Source organism: Microchirus variegatus (genome assembly GCF_963457635.1).
Source record: "Microchirus variegatus genome assembly, chromosome: 15".
In the NCBI taxonomy this organism is placed as follows: domain Eukaryota; kingdom Metazoa; phylum Chordata; class Actinopteri; order Pleuronectiformes; family Soleidae; genus Microchirus; species Microchirus variegatus.
This window is the reverse complement of record NC_139816.1, coordinates 7101142-7123695: the sequence shown is the minus strand read 5'-3', so window position 1 is coordinate 7123695 and position 22554 is coordinate 7101142. Positions and strand designations below refer to the sequence as shown.

At 40.7% G+C, this 22554-nt stretch overlaps 2 protein-coding genes across 2 annotated transcripts; both read right to left on the bottom strand.

The window, feature by feature from the left end:
* Window positions 1-511: 511 nt before the first annotated feature.
* zdhhc23b (zDHHC palmitoyltransferase 23b) lies at window positions 512-4948 on the bottom strand (the record flags this gene model as incomplete). Its single annotated transcript, XM_083901496.1, has 4 exons — window positions 512-788; window positions 2252-2419; window positions 2879-3559; window positions 4812-4948. The coding sequence occupies 4 exons, from the start codon at window positions 4946-4948 to the stop codon at window positions 512-514; spliced, it is 1263 nt and encodes a 420-aa protein (XP_083757622.1).
* Window positions 4949-8799: 3851 nt separating this feature from the next.
* Window positions 8800-22471, bottom strand: gramd1c (GRAM domain containing 1c). Its single transcript, XM_083901415.1, has 17 exons — window positions 22364-22471; window positions 22000-22123; window positions 20645-20745; window positions 19123-19218; window positions 18957-19037; window positions 14772-14890; window positions 14496-14655; window positions 13545-13704; window positions 13312-13455; window positions 13108-13226; window positions 12880-13022; window positions 12699-12802; window positions 11482-11652; window positions 10925-10991; window positions 10036-10155; window positions 9633-9738; window positions 8800-8918 (listed from the first exon to the last, which is right to left on the bottom strand). Exons 1-17 carry the CDS (start codon window positions 22466-22468, stop codon window positions 8850-8852), a joined length of 1989 nt encoding a protein of 662 aa, XP_083757541.1. The 5' UTR covers window positions 22469-22471; the 3' UTR covers window positions 8800-8849.
* Window positions 22472-22554: the final 83 nt, after the last annotated feature.

Here is a 22554-nt window from a genome sequence, read left to right as displayed (position 1 = left end):
AAATATGCATGATACACTTCAGAAGACCAAGTTCAGTTCAGTGCAGGGTGATCATCAAGAGGAAATGACTCTCTGAGTCACTGACCATTTCCAGAAGCATCACTATTATATGCTGCTGTTCTCTGGAGGACAATGTCCCCGTGAGGATCAAGCACACATCACTCACGGTCACTGTTTTTCGTTCTTGTGTTGACGACTCCGACCAAGGCACTAGAATGTAGAGGAAACATAAAGAGATGAAGTCAAAAGGAAGACATCCGGTGATAAAGGTGAATGAAGGAGCTCAGAAATGTGAGTGGACGTAGCTGCATAGAGGAGATGTCCATGACATTAAGAGGCAGTGAATGCATCATATTGTGGTTATTATCGCTATGTACTCCAGTGGCACATCAGTATCTGCAGACACAGTGTGAAAAGTGACCAGCAAAGTCAAGGTTAAAAGGGCCCATGCTGCCATCCAGTGGACAGGAGCACAGCAGCAGCAGCAGCCATTCTCCGATTATACGTTCTCTTACACCAGGTCTGTTTGGAGAGGAGAGGCAGAGTTCACTCTGTCCCCCATGGTCATGAACTCAGCCCAGTTGCCGCAGAAAGCTCGCGAGTAGACGCCGCCCGCGTCCACGCCGAGTCCCCACAGGGCCCTGCGAGTGCTCTTCTCTCGCAGGGCGGCGCGCGCCTCGCGCTCCGTCACGTTGCGGCTGACGTTGACGACCTGCACCAGCAGCAGGTGAAGCACACCCGCGGTCACCACGCTGCAGTACCAGGCACAGGTGAAGCAAAGTGCAGAGCTGGGAGGCAGACAAGGAGAAATAATGGTTAAAAAAGAAAAAACCTGCAGCAACATAACAATGAATCACAACACTGACAAAATGTAGCAAGGTTATTACTCTTTATATAAATCACTGGCCGGGTGCAGGGGGATGCTTGATTTGAACTACAAAGAAGTAATTTATTCCTTGTCTGGTACGAATGATTAAAAACAGTTGAACAGTTCAAGTGGACATTGTCCGTTTATTGAGATTCAGCAACTACTTTATGTCCACTGAGCACAAACAAGTCTCTCTCTGTCCAATCCACTTCGCTTGATGGGGTTCACTCCAGACAGCCTCTGTAAAGATTGATTTTTAAATAGTGTCTGGAAAATTGTGTTTGTGTTTTTACAGCGTCTGGAAAGTTGTCAAAAAGCCACACCGTGCCTCAGGTAAAAAAAAAGAATGATTTCTATGAGCTTTAAGAGAAGGTTATTTCGCCCTTGATTGCTGCCAAAAGAGTAATCTGCACTTTCCTGTTTCCATGGGATCCATCTGAAGTGCAGACAAACCTTTGAACGTAGTTTTAGTCCCGGAGCTTCGCATAGCCAATTATTGAGTTGGTCTTTGTGCAGTTTAAAAAAATAAAAATAAAAAAATAAAAACTTGCACAGAGTGGCTTTGGAGAAATGTATTCTTTTGAACCTTTCATTAGAAATAATCCTTACAAGAGACTGAACAATGAAAGGAGGTGCCTTGAGATCAGTATTGACATTCACTTTTAAAGCAAGTTTCTTTTTTTTTTTGTGGAAAAATTGCATACCATTTCTCATCACAAGGCTTGTAGGTTTTTAAAATACCACTATAATGAACTAACTTACTCATCCATTCATTGGAAGAACGGACTAAATTAAAACCCTAGGAATTTAATTTCACTTTTTCAAGACTGCTTTTATTTTGAAATACACTACCGTCCAATAGTTTGGAGTCACCAATCCAATTTTTGGGTGTTTTCCATTAAAAGTCACACTTCTATTCATGAAAAGAGTTGCAAAATTAATAGAAAATATAGTCAAGACATTGACAAGATTAGAAAAATAATGATTTTTATCTAAATAAAGAAGCAGCAAAACTGTTTTCAGCATCATTGCACAAGGGTTTTCTAATCATCCAACAGTCTTCTTACGCGATTAGCAAACACAACGTACCATTAGAACACTGGAAATGGGCCTCTATACACCTATGTACATTTTCCATTAAAAACCAGATGTTTGCAGCTAGAATAGGCCTTTACCACATTAACAATGTATAGAGTGTATTTCTGATTCATTTAATGTTATATTCATTGAAAAAAGTGTGCTTTTCCTTCAAAAATAAGGATATTTCTAAGTGAGCCCAAACTTGTGAACAGTAGTGTACATTTGAAAGAGATGCCTCTACGCCAACTTTTCTCAAATACTGACAATTTATGAATAAACTCGATTAGATTAGTTTCCAAATACCTGTACTGGTCGTAGACCCCGGGGCAATACAGCAGAGCGGTAAGCAGGTGTTGCGCGGGACAAACGCTGCGCAGCACCAGGCCGATCCCGTACAGAGACGTCGAGAGGAAGAAGACGAGCGTGAGCAGGAAGCTGCGATGGTTGGCCTGACCCACGCAGCTGTTTATCCTGCACACCAGCAATGATACAAGACAGAACATTGTACTGAGACCACAGGGATATGCTTTACATGCAGGAGCACATGAATAGTGGAAAGTGGGAGGGGATGGCAGCCAGAAAATTCAAAGATAATTATTTTGTCCAGGTTCTTTAGTGAAGAAGGAAAAAATTGACTTTTAAGAAGCTGTAAAATGCCAGTGTTTTTCTCAAAATAGTTGGAGATTGATTTAGTTATTGATTCGTCCTAAAGCAAAACATAATGTTTGACTTAAGCAGGATATAGAAAGCAATGATATATTGTGAAATTGTGCATTTATATAACAATTATAAGGAATGATTGCACTTTTTCACATGTATTGGAGTGGATTTGTGTGAATGTGAAAGAAAACTGTAGTGTTTGAGGTGTGAGGAAAGAATGAAGGAAACACCAAAGACACACAGGTATTTAAAACAAAAAATGGAACCCACCAGACACAGTGGTGGTCGAGGCGCAGCACGCAGACACCACAGATCCGACAATGTCCCGCCCTCGGGGGTCGCACCACCCTGCACAGGGAACACCAGTTCTGACTCTCCCTCTCCTTCAGCTCCATTCCTGACTGCTCAGCCCGGTTCTTTACCGTCATCGTCACATCGTGTCTCCCCTCATTGAAGGCAGGGTCCCTGTCTGCCAGAGGGCTGTAGTACGTCACTGTGCTGTGGACGGACTCTTGGTTCGGCAGCACAACGCCAGGTCCTCTCTTACAGTGGACGAGAGCTACTAGGGTGAGGATGAAGCCTACAGTGACCCCCGACAGCTGGACGGGACCAATGTCGCCGCGGGGAAACACCACAGTGAGGAACACGTAGTACATGTAGGCCAGGGAGAAGAGAGCCAGGCTGAGGAAGAAGAGCGTCCGCCCCTTCTTGCGGTGGGTGAAGTAGTAGTACCACAGCACCAAGACGGGCAGAGCAGCCAGGCTCACGATGCCCAGCAGGAAGTGGAGAGCAGCGAGACGCAGCATGACTGGAAGGAGAATAAGAGGAGGGACGACGGACAGGTCCAGTTTCCGGGCTCCGCCCCACAGCCACGGCACACGGATCCTGTCTGTGACGACCTCTGCCACCTTCGATAGAGACTCTGGTTTCTGCTGCTCCTTCTTCAGAAACCTAAAAATGTTATATTTTTGTTTTATATGGTTGTTTTACGAACTGTCCAGGGTGTACCCCCCTATTGCCCTAGGTCTCCTGAGAAAGGCACAGCACCCCCCACGACCCTCCGGTGGAGGATAAAGCGGTAGATAATGGATGGATGTTTTAAAGAATTAATATATATCCTGTCCAGTGTCATTATTGACCTCCACCAGGAGGTATATATTTTGTCTGTCCGTTTGTCTTTCAGCAACATAACTCGGAAAATCACAGACAGATTTGGATGAAATTTTCTGGAAATGTCCACAATGGGACCAGGAACAAGTGATTACATTTTGGGCCTGATCCGTAGACGCTATCACTCTTTTTATTGCTATTTTGTGGGGGGCTGAGCTGCCCTGGCGGAGGTTTGTGCTCTCGGAGTGCTTTTCTAGTTATCTATAACTTTTTGAACCTTGTGAAAGTGTCTCAGTTCAGGGTCTGCATCCTTCGTCCGAGTGCATTTGGAGGTCGGAGAGTGTGAAAACTTCTGAAAAAGGCCTTAAAAAGTGGACATAATCTTCCACTTTGCTGGAAATAACAATATCTTGAAAAGCCACCAGGGGGCGACATCACTAATTGCAAAAAATAGCTCAGTTTGAATGGAAGTCTATGGGGAAATTAGCCTGGTTCACATTGGATTTATGTCAGTAAATCATTCAGACATTTCATGTATTCTTCAATAGAATGTGATATAAATTTAGTAAATTGTGTTTTAATTTAGATAAAAATAGACAATAAATGCCAGCACAAGTGATTAAAAGTGTGAATAGTTGCCAGGTTGCAACATCGCCAAGATCGAGGATTCAACCCTAAATGAGACACGGTTTATGATTGGTATATAAAAATCAATGACATGACAACTCAGTCAAAGCATCTTGACCACTTCCTGGTGAGTGACGACCTGCAGTGTCCAACTGCAAAAAGGTAAGCTCTACTTTTCTAGGCACAAGACAGCACTTGAATCTGGTACATAGCTGTGTCCCATGAACTGTGGATACATCATCCATCTTTTCTTACGACTGACAACTAAAAAGACGAATACAACTCAATTACAGTTTGTCTTGACAGAGACATTTTGCCTGAGCTGACCATTTTCCATTGTTTTCTGACAGTTTGCAGATAAATGGAGAAAAACGTGACACACACACACAGACACACACACAAAACCATAACTCAAAAATAATCAGTCAGTCAGCAGCCTCACAGTTTTGTACACAATATGTCTCACCTGTCAAAAGCATCATCCAGGTCCTCACAGTCGCAGCAGCAGGCTGCTACATGGCTGCGCTCGCCGTGGCTGTTTACATACTCACAGCAGCACAGGGCCTCGTCCTCCTCCTGCCGCCTCTTGGCTCGTTTCTTCATGACCAACAGCTCGGCAGCCTAAGACAACAAGTTAGTTTGTACTTTAATTATCAACAGAGCTGTGTTAAACGTGAGAAAAATTATATTAGACACGTGGTCTTGTCCCACTTTATATTCTAAATTGGTAACAATGGTGTGTAGAATTTCGGGACTGATTTTCCAGGGCCCGATTTCCAAAACTGCAGCGCCCGCTCGTATAATCCTACCTATTCAACTGCTCCCTCACATCTGTCACACATCTGTCACGCTGTGATGATTAACAGCCAAACAAGGCTCTCAGCGCTGCAGCTTTTCCCCAAGAACTGCTGGATATCAGCATTTATAACAGTCTTCAGAATCTCCTCCATCACAAAAAAAACGCCGCTACAGTAGTAATCCTTCCGCTAAATTAAATCTCTCTGCTGAGGATGTGATTTTGTGGAGGAGGTCTGAATGAGACTGATTACCAAAGGGTTCCAAAGCATGACATCGCGTGTTATTGCGATTACTTGGATACTGATCAAGCCAATATGGCGTAGAGAGAATAAAGAGCAGCAGTGTGTAATTGGTAAAGTCTTGAAGGGCCTACAGAGAAGACGGATAGGGCCCCTGCGCTGATTAATGACTGTGTGGTAGCACTCAACAACACATCTGCTGCAGGGGGATTCATGGCATGAATGAAGTCCTCAGCAGTTTTATCTGCTATTGTTACACTACACAGACTTTCTGTGTGTGATTTTGAGTGGGAAATGCTGCAGGGAATGAATCAAGAAGCTTTGCAGAAGAAGGGAAAAAAAATGCATATCGTATGTAAATATACTGTAACGCAGGTGGCTGCTGTTGAGGGAGGCCTCACTGTGATTAGCAGCTGTGAATATATTCATTAGACATGAATTACCCAATTAGTCATGAAACAGATGAGGTGCAGTGTTTGTTTGGCACGTCTCTAACCTAAACCTGTGACTGCTACAGCAGAGAAGTGGTCCACGAGTGTGGCACTGTATGGATTAAATGTTAAAATGTGCGTCCAAAACATACTTTGGCACTTCCAAAAACACACCTGTACAACCTGCCCGAATAAATCTGTGGGGAAATTAAACATGGAGAAGCAACGTTCAGTTTCTATGCTCCACAAATCTGGAACAAACTACATTAACTGTGTTTTAAACCAATTCGAAATGCCCTTTTTCCCCGTTATTGATTGATAATTGGCTAGCAAAATCTCATTTGGGTTATATTTTCTGTAGAACTTGTTGAGATGTGCTGCAGGATTACATTTGCCTTGCCTCTCCTCCACCACAACCCACAAGTCCATCATTAGATAGCGATCTGGTGAAGATGGAGGTCATTAAAGTACAGTGAATTCACACATTCATGTCCAACAATCTATTTTGATGTGCACCAAACCTGTAGGTCATACAGGCATTTAAACAATGCACATTGGGTACTAAAGGGCCTACAATATGTGCCAAGGAAACACACACACACGCACACGCACACGCATACACACACACACACACTTCAGCAAAACAGGTCAACATGTTCAAAAGCATCCAATTGTTGCCACGGTAACCAAACAAGTAGATATTGTATGGTAACAAGCAATTAGGCACGTGTACCTAATAAAGTGGCACTATTTCTGTATTGTTAACTTTGGTTATACTTCCTGTATTTACTCATAATACCATATTTGTTGAAGACACTGTGGCTTAGAAGAACTTCTTTAAGTTTCGTACAGAGTTATCACCTGGATGCTAAAAACACAACAGTGCTAACCTGTTGTGGAAAGGTTTGTTCGATTTGTACCTGACGACGCGCCGCTGTCTCGCGCGAGCGGAACACTGCGTCGAATAAGGCGTAAATACGTCGTCAAACGGGACAAAATAACACATATATGTACATTAAAACAAAGCGTTCACATACCAGGACACTTAGCTGCTACATGAGGACGCTTTGGAATCAGTGTCGCCTGAAATGATTCGCCTTCTTCTGGCCGGGGCGGGCGGACTCCTCCTCACTCAGCGGAAGTGTCTTTCCCGATGTCTGCTGCCGTGTCGTCGTATCCGGTTTCACTAGAAGTCGCTGGATTCTTAGCAGCGTTTGTTGAGCTGGGTTCAAATGTCCGGGTTGATGCAAGTGGAAACCCCCGCAACCGGGTTTCGTGTTTCGTTTGGAGGAGACGGTTTACCCTATGATTTACTCCTCCTGACGTCGAATGAGGTGACTTGACCCCGCCCACGCAGGACGCACTCAAAGTCTCACGAGCACACTGGTGCGTTCACACTCCATAGTCCCCAATTAACCTTATTAAAATACTTAAAGTGCAAGTAAAACACCTACAATATAATGAATACTGTGTATTTTAATGTCAAATGTATGAACAATTGAGCTCAATACCATGTTCCAATCCATATATCGTATATTAAAACATCTGAACTTTGAATCAGGCCTTTGTATATGGTGTAAAATGTATTAACATTCATTTACATAAGGGAGTGTAGTTATAGGTTCTTCAAAATTAGAATTGCTTTCATGTGTTGTTTCATAAGGATATTATAAAAGTGGCACATGTAATCCTATATAAATATGTTAAGATGTAATTATAGTTATATATTTAACAATTACTCAGAATCTGCATTCCATCTGCTAATTTCCATCCATTTTAGAAATACAGTCATCCAAATGTTTCATTTTGCACAAAAAACTACTAGATTTGACAATTTCTGGAGCAATAATTACCCGGCAGAATAAAAATCACTACTCGGAGCAATTTGCAGCCCTAATATAATAGTGTTTCTTAGAAAAAATGGTGGCAGCACATGCAAAGAAGAGATTTTGTTTATTACAACACTGCCCGTCAATATAGTATACACAATATACACAAGAGAAACAAAGACATTGAAGTGATTTTAGGTCGGAAAAACGCTGGAGAAGTTCAAACAGTGTAGAGGTGTCCGGCAACACTGTAAACATCAAAACGAGGCTCAGAGGCAACAAGTGACGAAGAAAAAATAAACCCAAATAAACGTGATCATATATCATCCAAAAAAAAATAACACAGACCTAATTTGCATCTTGTGCTGACGGAGTCAAAAGTGCAGCACTGAGGTAATCTGAGGCAGTCCCACCGACCCCACACACACACACATGGAATTAAAGGAGGAAGACAGACAGACAGACACAGACACAGACAGACAGACAGACGTACGCAGTGTGATTGTACATAAAGAAAACGAGGGGTCAAATCAAGTGTCACTTAATTTACATAGAATCCCCTCAAATTTGTCCATAATAAACTTAACATAAAAACACTATCAGCCGTCATCATCTGATTGGGCTCATCATATATTGCACTAAAAACGTACACTTTTTTTTCTTTACCTGCGAAGTAACTTTAGAATAAAAAATATTTCGTGATTACAAAAGAGAGAGAGAGAAAAAAACTTAAAAAATTAGAGCGGACGTTTCTACTTTTTTTATTAAGGGGAAAAGTGAATCTTAAAAAAAAAAAAAGGATGTCTAAAACACAACCTAGTCAACAGGCACTTGTGCAAAAAAATTAAAACGTGTGCAAATGTATTTAAGCAAGAGAAAGTTGTTAAATAATCTCAAATCACAACAATAGTGTCCACCATCATTTAAGGTCCATCATGAATGCACTGCGGCACATCAAGACATCCAGTGTCACTGTTTTACAAGTCTCTTTAACACACTGTCTGCGCACCGATATCGCTTCATCCTCCCGTCACTCATGCAGTCCTCGCATTATTTAAAAACATCCCGTCACCTCATGCCCCCACCACAGGCGTTAGGAAGCGTGGACTGTACGTGGCAACGTCAGAGGCAGTTCAGAGCCACAGTCCTTTAAACTTTCCTTTCCTCTGCAGAGCCGGGGGGATCGGTTGCTTCCGCGTGTGCAGCGTCACTGCGGCGCTGCCGTCTGATTGGCCATGGCAAAGTTTTGCTGCAGCACGACGAGGGAGCTGCGGAGCTGTGGAGGACGAGGAGAACTGGTTTAGCATTTATATACTGTAAAAAAGGACATTAAACAGCTAAAAGTACACTAAAATTATTCCAAAATAACTATTCTTAGCCTCTAAATATCACATTGCTGTGGACGTATATCAAATAAAGTTGCACACAGGTTGTTTCTCTGGAGTAATTATTTGAGATATTTGTACTTTGTAAAGGAGCGAGTGACAATACAATGTAAAAAGGCTCTAAAATAAAAAATATATACCGTTTATAATCTGTATTGCATGTTTAAAATACAGCCATTACATTTAATTCCAGCTAATACATGTGAATTATTTGGCTTTTTAACATTAATTGGCTGTAAATATGGTTAAAATCTGCTATAACATGAATCATTTATTAAGTAACTTTGAAATATCCATGTTCATTTTTAATCATTGAGTAATATTTGATTTATATTGAGTGTATTTCACCAATTCATTGACAGTGCGACAGTCTTTAAAACCAGAAAACTTCATCACAGTTTCCTTTTAACAATATAACGATATCCAAACTCTGTATCCTGTCTCACGTCATGATATAGATAAAATATCTCTATCTATCTATCTAGATCTATCTATCTATCTATCTATCTATCTATCTATCTATCTATCTATCTATCTATCTATCTATTTAAATATATATATATAGCCCAGTCCTAGTTCTCAGCTTCAAAGCTGAATGTTCTCACCTGCTCTAGAAGGTTAATGGAGTCCTGCAGAACCGTTTTCAGCAGGAACATCTCGTCTTTGGTCCTGTACACAGGTCCCTGTCTGGATCCATACTCAGGGGCCAAGCTGTCAAAAAAACAACATAAAAAAATAAATAATAATAAAGATGATGTTATGAACTTTTTCTCCATAAAAGAAAGCACAAGATACAAAAACAGACGTAAATGGAAGAAGAGGGCCAAGGGCTGGTGTAAGGCCATGACAGTTAAATAAAAACATTGTGACTCATCTGCTTGTACACTATGTGGGTTACACAAATAAATAAATACAAAAGGACTGAGAAACGAAAAGTTTAATCCCCCTCTTCACCCTCACAGACTACAGCAAAGACTGACGCAGCATAAAAGCAGAGCAGTGTCTGACCTGGCCTCACTCCTCTCCCTCAGCCGCTGCTTTGTGCTCAGGTACATGCGGTGGGCGACGTCCTCCATCGCCGATAACTTAAAAAACAGACCCAGATTCAGCACCGTCAGAATGAGCAGACTGGAAAGCAAAAAAACAGGAAGCATCCAAGATTAAAGGGAGTTCTTTTTTCGTATATACACATATAATGCATATGTACACATATATATACATATATATCCTTTTTTAAATTTTTTGAAATTCAGGAAATGATCCATTTGCCCTGATGCACTTTGACAGTGAGCTGACTTTCTTCACAAAAAAAAAAAGCATCTCGGAATGACTTAAAATTTACCATCATAATAGTCGGCATCGCCCTGAACAAGGATCCGTTGAAAATATTTGCAAACCTCTTAAAGAATAATTTTAATGAATTTTTGAAATTCAGGAAATGATCCATTTGCCCTGATGCACTTTGACAGTGAGCTGAATTTCTTCTAAAAAAAAAGTATCTCAGAATGACTTGAAATTTACCATCATAATAGTCGGCATCGCCCTGAGCAAGGATCCGTTGAAAATATTTGCAAACCTCTTAAGGAATAATTTAAATGAATATTTGAAATTCAGGAAATTATCCATTTGCCCTGATGCACTTTGACAGTGAGCTGACTTTCTTAAAAAAAAAAACATTATGAGGTTGCACAGGGTTTGTATTATGTTAGCCTTTACATTTCTTATCATGCAATAACTGAAAAATCTTCTTCAGCTCTCATTATATGAATACATACTTCCTACAGGCACTGCACTAGTTTAAGAAATCAAAATAAGTCAGAGTTTGCGTTGTGTGCTTGTGTTGTGTGAGAAACACAAACTCTGGCTTTTATTTTCTTTTAATCACTTGTTTACTTACATCAGACTCATCACAGCGACTATGGTGGTTGTGCTCCATTGACACGAAGCTTTCATTTCGACGGGGCCTGAAAAAACAGTACAGAACAAATCAATATCACAGATAGACTGTCTCAAAAGGTTTAACGCTGAGCTGTAGTCAATGTTAGAAGAAAACCTTGGAGTATGCGGGGTTTCGTAACGACTTTGAGATATAAACGTTGTGTCAGGATGTGTCAAAAGAGTGTGAGCACATACAACAGTGATACAGATGCAACGTCCTCTGTGGTTTTCAACTGCAGTGATTCTTCTGTTGTGTGCGTTGCTTTCTTGCTGCCGTTGAGGTTATTGTTTACTTACAATTTAATTTACCCCTTTTAACAACTTAGCGGTTAGTTCGACATTTGTGTTGGTGAATTTACGACCTAGCTTTACATGAAGGTGGTGGAAAACAAAGCATTTACATCATATTTAGGTTTTAGGGATTGTATCAAATGTTAATTTTTGTCTTTCTAGCATTTTAACAGCTAATCCCTCCTCCAGATTAGTTACAACAACAGTAGTATTTCATTCATGTACCCATGTTTCCATCTCTGAGCTGCTCTGCCTCCGGCCCGTACTGCTTGTTTGGCTTCATGTGCTCCGGCAGCGTCCGGCTGTACGTCCTCCTCCGTCTACGGAGTCCGCCGATCTTCCCAGAATCACCGCCTCCTTGATTAAGCTCCGCCTCCTCCTCCAGCAGTTCCATTTCTGTTACATCACAGATAATAATAATAAGAACATTTTATTTAGGGATGGGACCATACCACTTTTGTGTCCGATACCGATAGCACAAATTTGAGTATTTCCGATATTAGTCAGATTCAGATTCAGATACAGATCCGATACAGTTATTTTAGCACATTTATTAACGTGTGAAGCTGTTAACACATTTGTGCCGAGTAATTTTAAAGACGGTGTAACCAATATTGTTCTCTTGAAAAGAAAAAAGAAACAGCCCAAACAATGACTCGGCTTAAAATGCTTTTGCTGATTTTTATTTACATTTTTACGATGTGTGCATAGTGAAGCATGCGATATGTAGGTTAATTAGCAATTAGCATTTAAAACGCATAAGAATCAATACAGTACTAGTAATAAATGTAGTGCTGGGCGCGTTAACCCGATAGCGACGGTTAACGGCGTCAACGTTAACGCACGACACGTTTCCATGACGACTTTATGTGACTCAGGATTGTTAAAATGAGTCTCTAAAGTAATGCTAAACTTTACAGGTACGCTGGTTATTTGTAGAGCTGCTCTTTTCATTTAATAAACAGACTGCTCCAGTTCCACTGTAGGCACCCTAAAGGAGCTAATGCAGCTAACGGAGCTAACCGGGAAAAGTTGCCTGGACTCTGGTGCCGCAGCACCTAAACATGACATCATGCGCGTCTTTTTTTCCGGTCATGGAAACACGTCATGCGTTAACGTGCGTTAATCTAGTGCCCAGCACTAAATAAATGAGAAAAAGAAAGAACGCAAACAAATTTTGAGAAGTTCGGGGAACGAGTTTTGAGAAGCAAAAAAATAACGTGCCGAGTCGAGTCGTGCCGGGACCGTGTAGTGAAAAAGTGCCATTAGTCTCCTGGGTGGTAAAAAAGTAAGTGTGTAAGCGCTGTTTAATAAAAGTGGTATTAAAGTAAGAAAGCATTAATGATCATTTACTCAAAGGGTGACTAAAACAAAAACCTTCTTTGCTTTCTTGCAAAGAGCAGCAGAAAAACGTCACATGCTTTCAGGGGCTTTCTACTCACCTAGCTGTCGGAAATACTCCTCTATGCCACTCCAGGAGTTCTTGGTGATGAAGGACTTGACCAGGCCCCACGGCTGCTTCTTATACTTCACATCGGTGTAAACCCTGGCAGCACAAGAAGACTCCTTTAAAATCCCCCCAAAATATCAACACGTAAACTGAACTCTGAAACGTGTCCTTACCTGAGTCGACACTTCCGTTTGGAGTTACTTATGATGCAGTACCGGTTGTGAGTGTAGAAGTAGTCGTGGTAAGGGACGTCGTGGGTGTAGACCTCAGCGTCCACAAGGTAATACTGACCGTCCCTGGACTCTTTGTACAGCGTCTGAAAGAGTGAATAAATAAATAAAATGTCTTTATTCGTCTGACGGAGGACGTAAACACCGTGCGTGACGTGATGTGAAACACACCTGGTTCTCTGTGGCTGTGGAGAACTTGCCGATCAGCGGGTTACTGATGGTGATGGTATAATTCAGATTCCTCTTCATGTTTCCCGTTGCGTCTTTTTGCCAAGCAGCAAAGGTTGGATCTAAAAAGGACACAACATGGCAGCTTGAACTGTGGGGAAATTCGTTTTTGTTTTTTGTGGAACGGCCCAAAGAGTCAACTCTTACTCGTGATCTTTCTGATGTTCATGAATCTGCGGATGAACGTCGAGTCGGAGAAGAGCAGCTCAAACATTTTGGTGGCGCTGATGTGGAAGACCTTGTTCAGAAAGACTCGACCGTGCACCTCGGACAGACCCACTCGCTCCTCGACTGTTCCAAGTCACAAGGGGAGAATATTAAAACACAAAAACACATCCATCCTCCTTGTTTTTTTGTCTTTTGATCTCGTCTTTCCTGACCTTCTTCGACGCTATCTGAACCGCTGGCCTCGGAAAGTCCGTTCTCATTGGCGTTGAGGTCCAGAGAATGCGGCGAGTGCTTGGAACTGCGTTCGGGTGCGACGCGGTCCAGCGGCGGAGCGGGACTGTGTCTCAGAGACGGGGTGTTGCGAGAGTCGTCCTGCAAGAGAAAGTGGTTTTCAAAATTTGAGCTTCAAAAATGTTGTTTTAAAAGTACTTTTAAACATCCCTGGTTTTATTTAGGATACTTCCATTATTGACCTCCGCCAAGAGCTGGAGTTTGTCTGTCGGCTTTGGATGAAATTTTCAGAAAATGTCCGCAATGGGACCAGGAACATGTGATTACATTTTGGGCTTGATCCGTGGGGGGTGGCTGAGCTGCCTTGGTGGAGGTCTGTGCTCTCCGAGTACTTTTCTCGTTTGAAATGAAACTACTCCGCAAAGAACAACTCACTCCAGTTCTTGGCATCTTTGCATCTCCTTCTCCTGCTTCCCAAGTGACAACTCAAACCCTTTACTGTAGATTATTTATACTATGCGTAAATAAACCTCAGATTTAACTTGAATTTAAAAGGTTTGGTGTCATCGTTACCCACCTGCGGAGAAGCCTCCCCAATTTTGTTGTGTTTTTACCTGACGTAATGACAATACAGGCTATTCTAATTCTATTCTAAATGAAGCATTGTAAAGTTAAGCACATCATTGCACAACAGTAGTTTGTTCTATGGCTCAATAAAAAGGTCAGTTTTTAAATGGGGGATAATCATTTTGACCCTGGTAGTTTTGGGATTTTGGGTGTTTGTGTTAAAACCTATTTGCTCTATTTAACAGCACTTGAGAAATACCTTTAAAACAATAAGGGGGGTAATAATTGGATAAATACATTTGCACAAGAAACACTGTGAGCAATAATAATAATAATAATAATAGAAAAAAAAGAACATTAATTACCGTGTTTGCTGAATTCTGTGAACCAGGAGAAGGCAAATCCTCCCCTTGAGGTGTCGATGTCTCCAAAGGCCCAATCTCCACCCCGGACAGCCGGAGGTCGCGAGGTCTCTCCATCTTCCCTAGACCACCGTCATCACCGCCACCAGGCCTCGCAGTCGGGCTGCAGGGGAAACAAACAAACAAACAAACGAACAAACAGGTGGTGTTGAATGCATTTCCATGTATGATAATGACGTGCTATAAAGGAGAGTGAGAGAGAGCCAGGTGCGTGCTCACCTGCTCTGCATGCTCGATTCTGTGCTTATCTGAAGGCTCTCCATTTCGTCATAGCTCAGGCCCAGTTCATGCCCGTAATGCTGCTTCACCATCTGCCAAAACTCCAAGCAGGTCAGAGGCTGAAAGACAAGGGAAACAACAAGTTAATCAATCAATCAATCAATAAATAAATAAAACCTTGAAGAGCAGAGAAGCAGCATAGAAGATGCATGAAGACAGATAATGGTTGTATGCATGAATTACATTTACACACTGTAATTTTAAGTTACTGTAATTGAGTGGATTTTTTTTGTGTACTTGTACTTTTTAAAAGTCATTTTTAAAAACGTAAGTATGTTTTAAATCATATTTGAAAAAAAAAAGTTTGCCCACATTAAAAAAAAAATGGTTTAAAAACTCATGGACCAGAAACTGTTCAGTGAAGGATGAGGTCATGAGGACAGGTGAATGATAAGGACAGACAGGTGAATAAGGACAGACGAGTGAATAATAAGGACAGACGTGAATGATGAGGACAGACAGATGAATAATAAAGACATATAGGTAAATGAGGACAGACTGGTGAATGATAAGGACATGTGTATGATAAGGACATGTGAATGATAAGGACAGACAGGTAAATGAGGACAGACTGGTGAATGATAAGGACTTGTGAATGATAAGGACATGTGAATGATAAGGACAGACAGGTAAATGAGGACAGACTGGTGAATGATGAGGACAGACAGGTAAATGAGGACAGACTGGTGAATGATAAGGACATACGGGTGAATGATGAGGACATGTGAATGATAAGGACAGACAGGTAAACGAGGACAGACTGGTGAATGATGAGGACAGACAGGTAAATGAGGACAGACTGGTGAATGATAAGGACATACGGGTGAATGATGAGGACATGTGAATGATAAGGACAGACAGGTAAACGAGGACAGACAGGTGAATGATGAGGACAGACAGGTAAATGATAAGGACAGGTGAATTGGCGTTAATCAAGTTCCCCGAGTGAGTGACATTTGCGACCTTTGACCTATTTTGACTGATACATTACGTTTATATATTTTATTTTGTAAAGTTTTGCCTTTAATGAAAAACAATTCATGAGAGATTCGTGTTCCCTTGTCCTTTTTGCATGACACAAGAAAGAAATGTTTACTCTGAGTACACAAGTAAACAAACTACTAGTACTTAAGTAAAAAATGTATCAAAACAGCAGTAGAATACTTCTTTCCACCTCTGGTTGTGTGTGTAACCAAGGGCAGCCACGCACACAGGACAATTTAGTCTTATCTTCAAACATTATGGTCTGTGTGTGTGTGTGATTGTGTTAACCCTTGACAGCTCAGTGTGATTACATTAAAAGTCCCCTGAGTGAAAATGACACAGCAGAACAACATAAAGAAGCATTAAGATTTAAATAATTAATACTCTGCTTGCTTTGCGGCAGTTTGGGGTCAAAAAAACAAAAAACTGCTGCCATTCCAGGCGAAAGAAACACATATTAACACAGATATATTCATAGTAAACCACGTGGAAAACAAACGGGGTTATATTTATGATAATATTTCATTTCACTTACTTGTCCGTGGACATTTCCGCACAGCTGTGGTCTTTCACTGGCCCTCACACACACACACACACACTCACACACACACACTGATCTATAACATCCAGGAAGTGCTGGGTCTGCGCGAGAGAGACGCGATGCGCCGCCCCGATCCTGCGCGAGATAAAAGGTAAACAAGAGCTCGTTCTACCTGTCCAGAGTCAGTTTGAAGGCTAAAGTAAATGCTAGTAGCAGCTGCGGGGGGGGGTTTGTGTTTAAATTGCGTGTCTTCGGGCAGTTTTTACACACTTTCACCGACGCTAACGGGAGAGCGTTTGCGCTGTATGTGTGTGTGTGTGTGTGTGTGTGTGTGTGTGTGTGTAAGGAAACAAAGTCCGCAATGCAAATGAGCCGCTGTTGCCACACCTGTGCGCAGAGAGGTCAATGAACTTTAGACGGCGATGTTTTCACTGCACAGGTGTTTGTGCTCCTGTGGTCCCCGCAGACACACACACACACACACACACACACACCCCGTGGGTCGCCCGTCACACTGCCTGTACATATATTTACATAAGTGTGTGGGACCATTATATTATATGCATCTATCTATTTAACAGAGGTGGAAAAAGTACTAAAATGTTGTACTTCCAAGTAAAAGTACCACTGTTATGATTAGGGATGTGAATGTTTGGGTGGCTCTCGATTCGATTCCGATTCTTAGGCTCACGATTCGATTCAAAATCGATTCTCGATTCAAAAATTGATACAATGCATAGTGTGTTAAGGCAAATTATGGCATCAAAACAATACAGTTTGTATAAGATAATGTGATAATGTAATCACACAAAGGCAAAACTTAAGACAAAAGTTAACATTTATTCATTCAAAACAAATAAAAACTTACTGACTGTACAAAAAAAAACAACTGCTTTTTTCTCCCAGAAGTTATAAAAATAAACTGTACACGAATAACACAAACTAGTGTTTTGTGTGGTTTTGCAAAATAGAAGCTTTAAAAAAATAATAAAATAAATCGTTTTTTTTAAGTTTATGAATTGATTTAGAACCTTGGATGATTAGAATCGTTTGGTCCATAAAATGTTGGTGTTTGTCAAACACCAACACCACAAACCAAAATGATTCATTTTTTTAACGACATCTTTGTTACGTGGAGCAAAGAAACAAAGAAAATGTTCCCATTTAAGAAGCTGAAACAATAAAAAATCTTGTTTTAATCATGAAAAAAGCTTCATACCGATTAATGGATGATCAAAAATAGTTGTAATCGATTAATTTAGTAATCGATTAATCATTTCATGAGATAATATTAAGTGGCGGGCCACATGCAATTGAATCGGGGGCCACTGACAAAGACATATCAGTCAACATGGGTCAAAGGTCACAAATGTCACTCACTCACGCCTAATTCACCCGTTTTCATCGTACAAAAACAGTGACAGAAACAACGATCGTGCACAGAATCATCGCAGAAGAGCAAATATTTGGTGTCATTTGTTCTCCGGACTCCCAGGAGAATGAATCCACTGTCGTGTGTTTACTTCTGCTCGCGTCAGCATTGTCCGCAATTGATTAATTAATGACGTGGACGCCGCCGTGCTGCTCACTTTACCACACTGACGCTGTCAGATTGAAACTGCACAGTCATACTGGCCTATATATGAGGACATCACATGGGTTTGGACCATTCCTAAACCCAGAAAATCCAGATCAGCATCAAAATTCAGTAACTTCAATAATCTACACGCCTCAGTTAATTAAATAAAAATAAATAAAGTCTGCTATACGAGGCTTTCACAGCACCATCATCACACCAGTGTTACCGTTCACAAGTTAACCGACAATATGATCTGGAGAATACGTCATCAAAACACAACACGAGCCGTTTGAAAATGATTACAGTGGTTTGCGTCGTCCGCGAGCGTCGACACATTACATTACATTTGCAAAGCTCTATTTACTTTGTGCAGTTTACTCAGAACAGTGCAGTATTTGTCGTACTCTGTCGTACGTGGAAACAAACGATTCCCAAAACACAGTACCTGAGAAAGTGCGTTGTTAGCGACGGATAGAAAGCTCGTCTCTGTCGTCCTGCTGTGAGTAAACCATGCTGCTGTGTCCTCAGAGACACATGGTGTGTGTGTGTGTGTGTGTGTGTGTGTGTGTGTGTGTGTTCTTGTACTTGCGGCATACTGAGGACCAGTGAGGGTTTTTAACCAACAAAGTGAGGTCATTTTTACAAAGTGAGGACATTTTGGCCGGTCCTCACTTTGTTTTCATTGAAATCACTTCCTTAGGTTGTAGACATACTATACTCTAACTAAACTATAACAGAAATCCTCAATTTGGTACAAAAACCTGTTTTCCAGTCCCGGTGTTTCACACACTTTTTTGCCACCTGCAGACATTTTATGGTACTGCACCCAGTAGTTTTTTTTTATAGATGTCATTCATGAAGTAGATATTTGTAATTGTGTTGATTTATAAAGTGTAAATGCTGGTCCTCACTTTGCCAGCACTTTATCCTGGTCCTCAGTATGCAGCAAGTACAAGCATGTGTGTGTGTGTGTGTGTGAACTCTGGACAGACCAGATGATTCCGTCCTGCAGGACTTTTACCTTGTTCAGCAGCGTGTTTTGCCACATGCGGAAAACGGTCTGGTACGTTTTTTCTCGCGCGGAGAAAGACGTGAAGAAGAACTGAAGAGAAGACAGCAGAAAATAATAATGAATAATCAATGACTCAGTTTGGACTTTGACTCTTCTCTTCTTCCAAACCACGCACCTTCTCTGAGCTCATGCTGATCTGGATGGCGTTGGGAATCAGGCGCGCCGTTTTCTCTTTGCTCACCGTCATGATGTCTTTCAACGCCAGCGTAATCTAGAAAGAGGAGGTCAAAGGGCACAGCAGTCAGTGCACCAACACAGAATCCACTTTCAGATTATATAGAATCATAATACAGAGGAGAGCTGTCAGCTCTGGATTGTAAATAACGCATATAAGAAGTTATTTAACGGCGCCATATGTAAGAATGTGGCCGAAAACGGTTACTACATTCAAATTCAAAACCGAGGTCATTTAGGTTTAGTTTTCTGACGTAACTGGCAACCCGTGGTTGCTCTGCAGCTGAGACTCTACTGACTGCAATGATTGGTAGATGTGGCGCCACATGCCAAAACATGATTTCAAAACATAAACATGATTTGCAGTCTGCAAAATATTTTTTTTTAATGCAAATATTTTGTCTGTACTGTTGTTGTTGGTGAGTTCAGTTTGTTATATGAACATTATTCCTGAGTCTCTGTGACATATTAGGAGGATTTTATGGCCAGTTGCTTTAGATTTATTACATAATGCACCTTTAAGCACGAAAACGTGGCGAAGAAAGACGACTGAAGTGACTTTAAGGCGTCACTTTGTTTCCTCTGTACCTAATAAAGTGACCAGTGAGCACATACACTGTGATCACGTGCTGCAGCGAGTGAATCCTTCCTGTAACTTCTGTAACCTGTTGCACGCGGTTGCGAAACATTGCATGACGATTGTTTTCCCGTATAATTACATCATCTCATTAGCATCATCACGCAAAAAAATCACGCATTATAAAAATGACTTTTAAAAGTAGAGCTGCAACGATTATTTTAGTAATGAAGTAACCAAAATGATTCAGTTTGAATGATTTCTTTGTTATTTGGAGCAAAGAAATGAAGGAAATATTAAAACAATCAGAAATCTTTCTCAGGATCTGAAATTGTTTCAGCTCTAATTTAAAAGTACTAGTACACAAGAACCTACTCAGTTAGAGTAACGCGAGTAAATATAGTTCATTATAGGAGATGAGGCTGGCTGAATCAGTGTCTTCTTTTAAATCACTTCTTAAAACCACTTCTTATAGGCTGGCCTTTATGGAATGCTGTCTTTTTATCTGTTTTTACCTTTTTTTTATTATTCTTTTTATCCTTTTATCTCATCTCTCTTATCTCATGGAAAAAAACATTTTTGACAAAAAAAATTGATGAAAAAATAGATGAAAAAAAGTTACATGAGAGAAAAAAAAGCATTGCGAGATGTCGAGATCTGAAGTTTAAAACGACTAAAAAAATTGACAAAAAAATTACAGACTGGGAAAAAAGTGACATGAGAAAAAAAAAGCATTGTGAGATGTCGGCTTTGAAATTCGAGATCTGGACATTTGTCATTGTTGAAATGTACAGTATATAAGAGGAAATAGAGGAAGAGGAGGAATATGTACTGTATATAAGCTCTACATCTATGCATGTGTTGCCAGTGTGTTTGTGGTGTTTACCTTGGTGCCCCTGAACACATTGCTGTAGAAACAGAGCCACTTCTCTGACAGGTAGAGACGTCCCTGAAGGAGGATGTCCCTCTGGAGGGCACATGGGTAATCTACAGGTACAGACAATTATACATGTCATCTATTCATGTTTACATATTTATAATCAGGCCGTCGTTTTCAACAACCACCATGTTTTTATCCTGAGAAACAAACTAAAAATATCTTCTGTGTTTTGATTCTAACACTGTACATTTCATATTATTATGGTTCACAGGTGTAGAACTCGTGAGTACAGAAGGTTTGTTTGTTTTTTGACCTTTTCCTTCTCACACAACACCAGTGGAACAGTTCAGAAGTTCATAATGTTGTTAATCTGTGGATGTTGAAAGAAATCCATCAAGATTTGCCAGAAATATGCTCTATAACAAACAAAGTCCTGGATGCTGTTCCTCCATGTTGTGTTTTACTAAATGTAAAAATAGGAGTCTTTTATTTAAAGTTTTTACTCGAGCCTTCAACTAGCTCCTTTTTATTTCACCCTGTGTTGTGTTTTCTTTGCATTTTTAGTTGTTAAAGTTAAAACGGGTTTTTTTAACCTCTTGACCCTTGAGACTTTTCCTATTTTATTCCACCCTGTGTTGTATTTTACTGTTTTATTTGCATCTTTTAATTTATTTTAAATTTAAAACAGTTTTTTTTTACTTTTTGACCCTTATTTTGACTTTTCCTTTTCATTCCACCCTGTGTTGTGTTTTATTTGCATTTTTTTTGTTAATTTTAAAGTAAAAACAGAGATTTTAACCTCTCTTAGCCTTTTCCCATTTGATTTCACCTTGTGTTTTATTTTACTATTTTATTTGCATATTTTGTTTTATTTTAAAGAGTAAACGGAGGTTTTAACCTTTCAACTCTTACCCTTTTCCTATTTTATTTCACCTTGTGTTTTATTTTAATGTTTTATTTGCATTTATAGTTCATTTCAAAGTAAAAACTGAGGTTTTAACCTCTCGACTCTTAGCTTTCTCCCATTTTATTCCACGCTGTGTTGTATTTTACTGCGTTATTTGCATATTTTGTTTTATTTTAAAGTTAAAACAGGATTTTTAACCTCTCGGCTCGTCGCCTTTTCCTTTTTATTCCACCCTGTGTTGCGTTTTATTGCATCTCGTCTCTTCTTAAGTTTCATGTTCCTTTTATATTGAAGCACTTCCTTGAACTGTAAGGGACTAATAAAGGTTTATCTGATCTTCTCTTGATCTTAACTTTCAGGAGCGTAATCACGGTTTAATTCAGCAGTGAATGAATTACTGAATAATAGTGTGTGGATTATTATTATTATTATCACGTGGGATGATGACACTCACCTACGATGAGCCTCTCTGACTCTGGCAGCTCCTTGAAGAGCTTCTTAAACTCGTCAAACCTCTGTTTGTAGGTGGGCAGAGGAGTCTGAGGTGCAGCGAGACACAGACCCTGAGGATCAGAGCTCTGATGGAGGACAGGAGGACATTACAGAGACATTAAACAATGAGGTGAGTTTAACCTCTGACCACAGATCAGGGACAAACACACAAACACCGTCATTAACCCTCTGGGTCGTTGCTTCCGAGAGGAAACAGCCGTCCCGCTTGTACGAGGTGAAACATGAAGGTGTGACGACGCTGAGCCACAAGAGGGCACTCAAAAGGGTTTGTTTATCATCATCGTTGTCGTTATTTAAGTGTTTACCTCATCTTCCTCTGAGCTCCACCACCTGTCGTCCAGTATGGACGTGGTCTCATCTGTGATGTCGTCGCTGCCCACTCCTCCTGACCGGTTCGAAACCTGGTCCATCTGCTCTTCTGCACTGCTGCTGGGATTAAATCATCACAACAAGGACGGATTAAAATGATAATATGTTTCTGTCAGGGAGAGTTCTT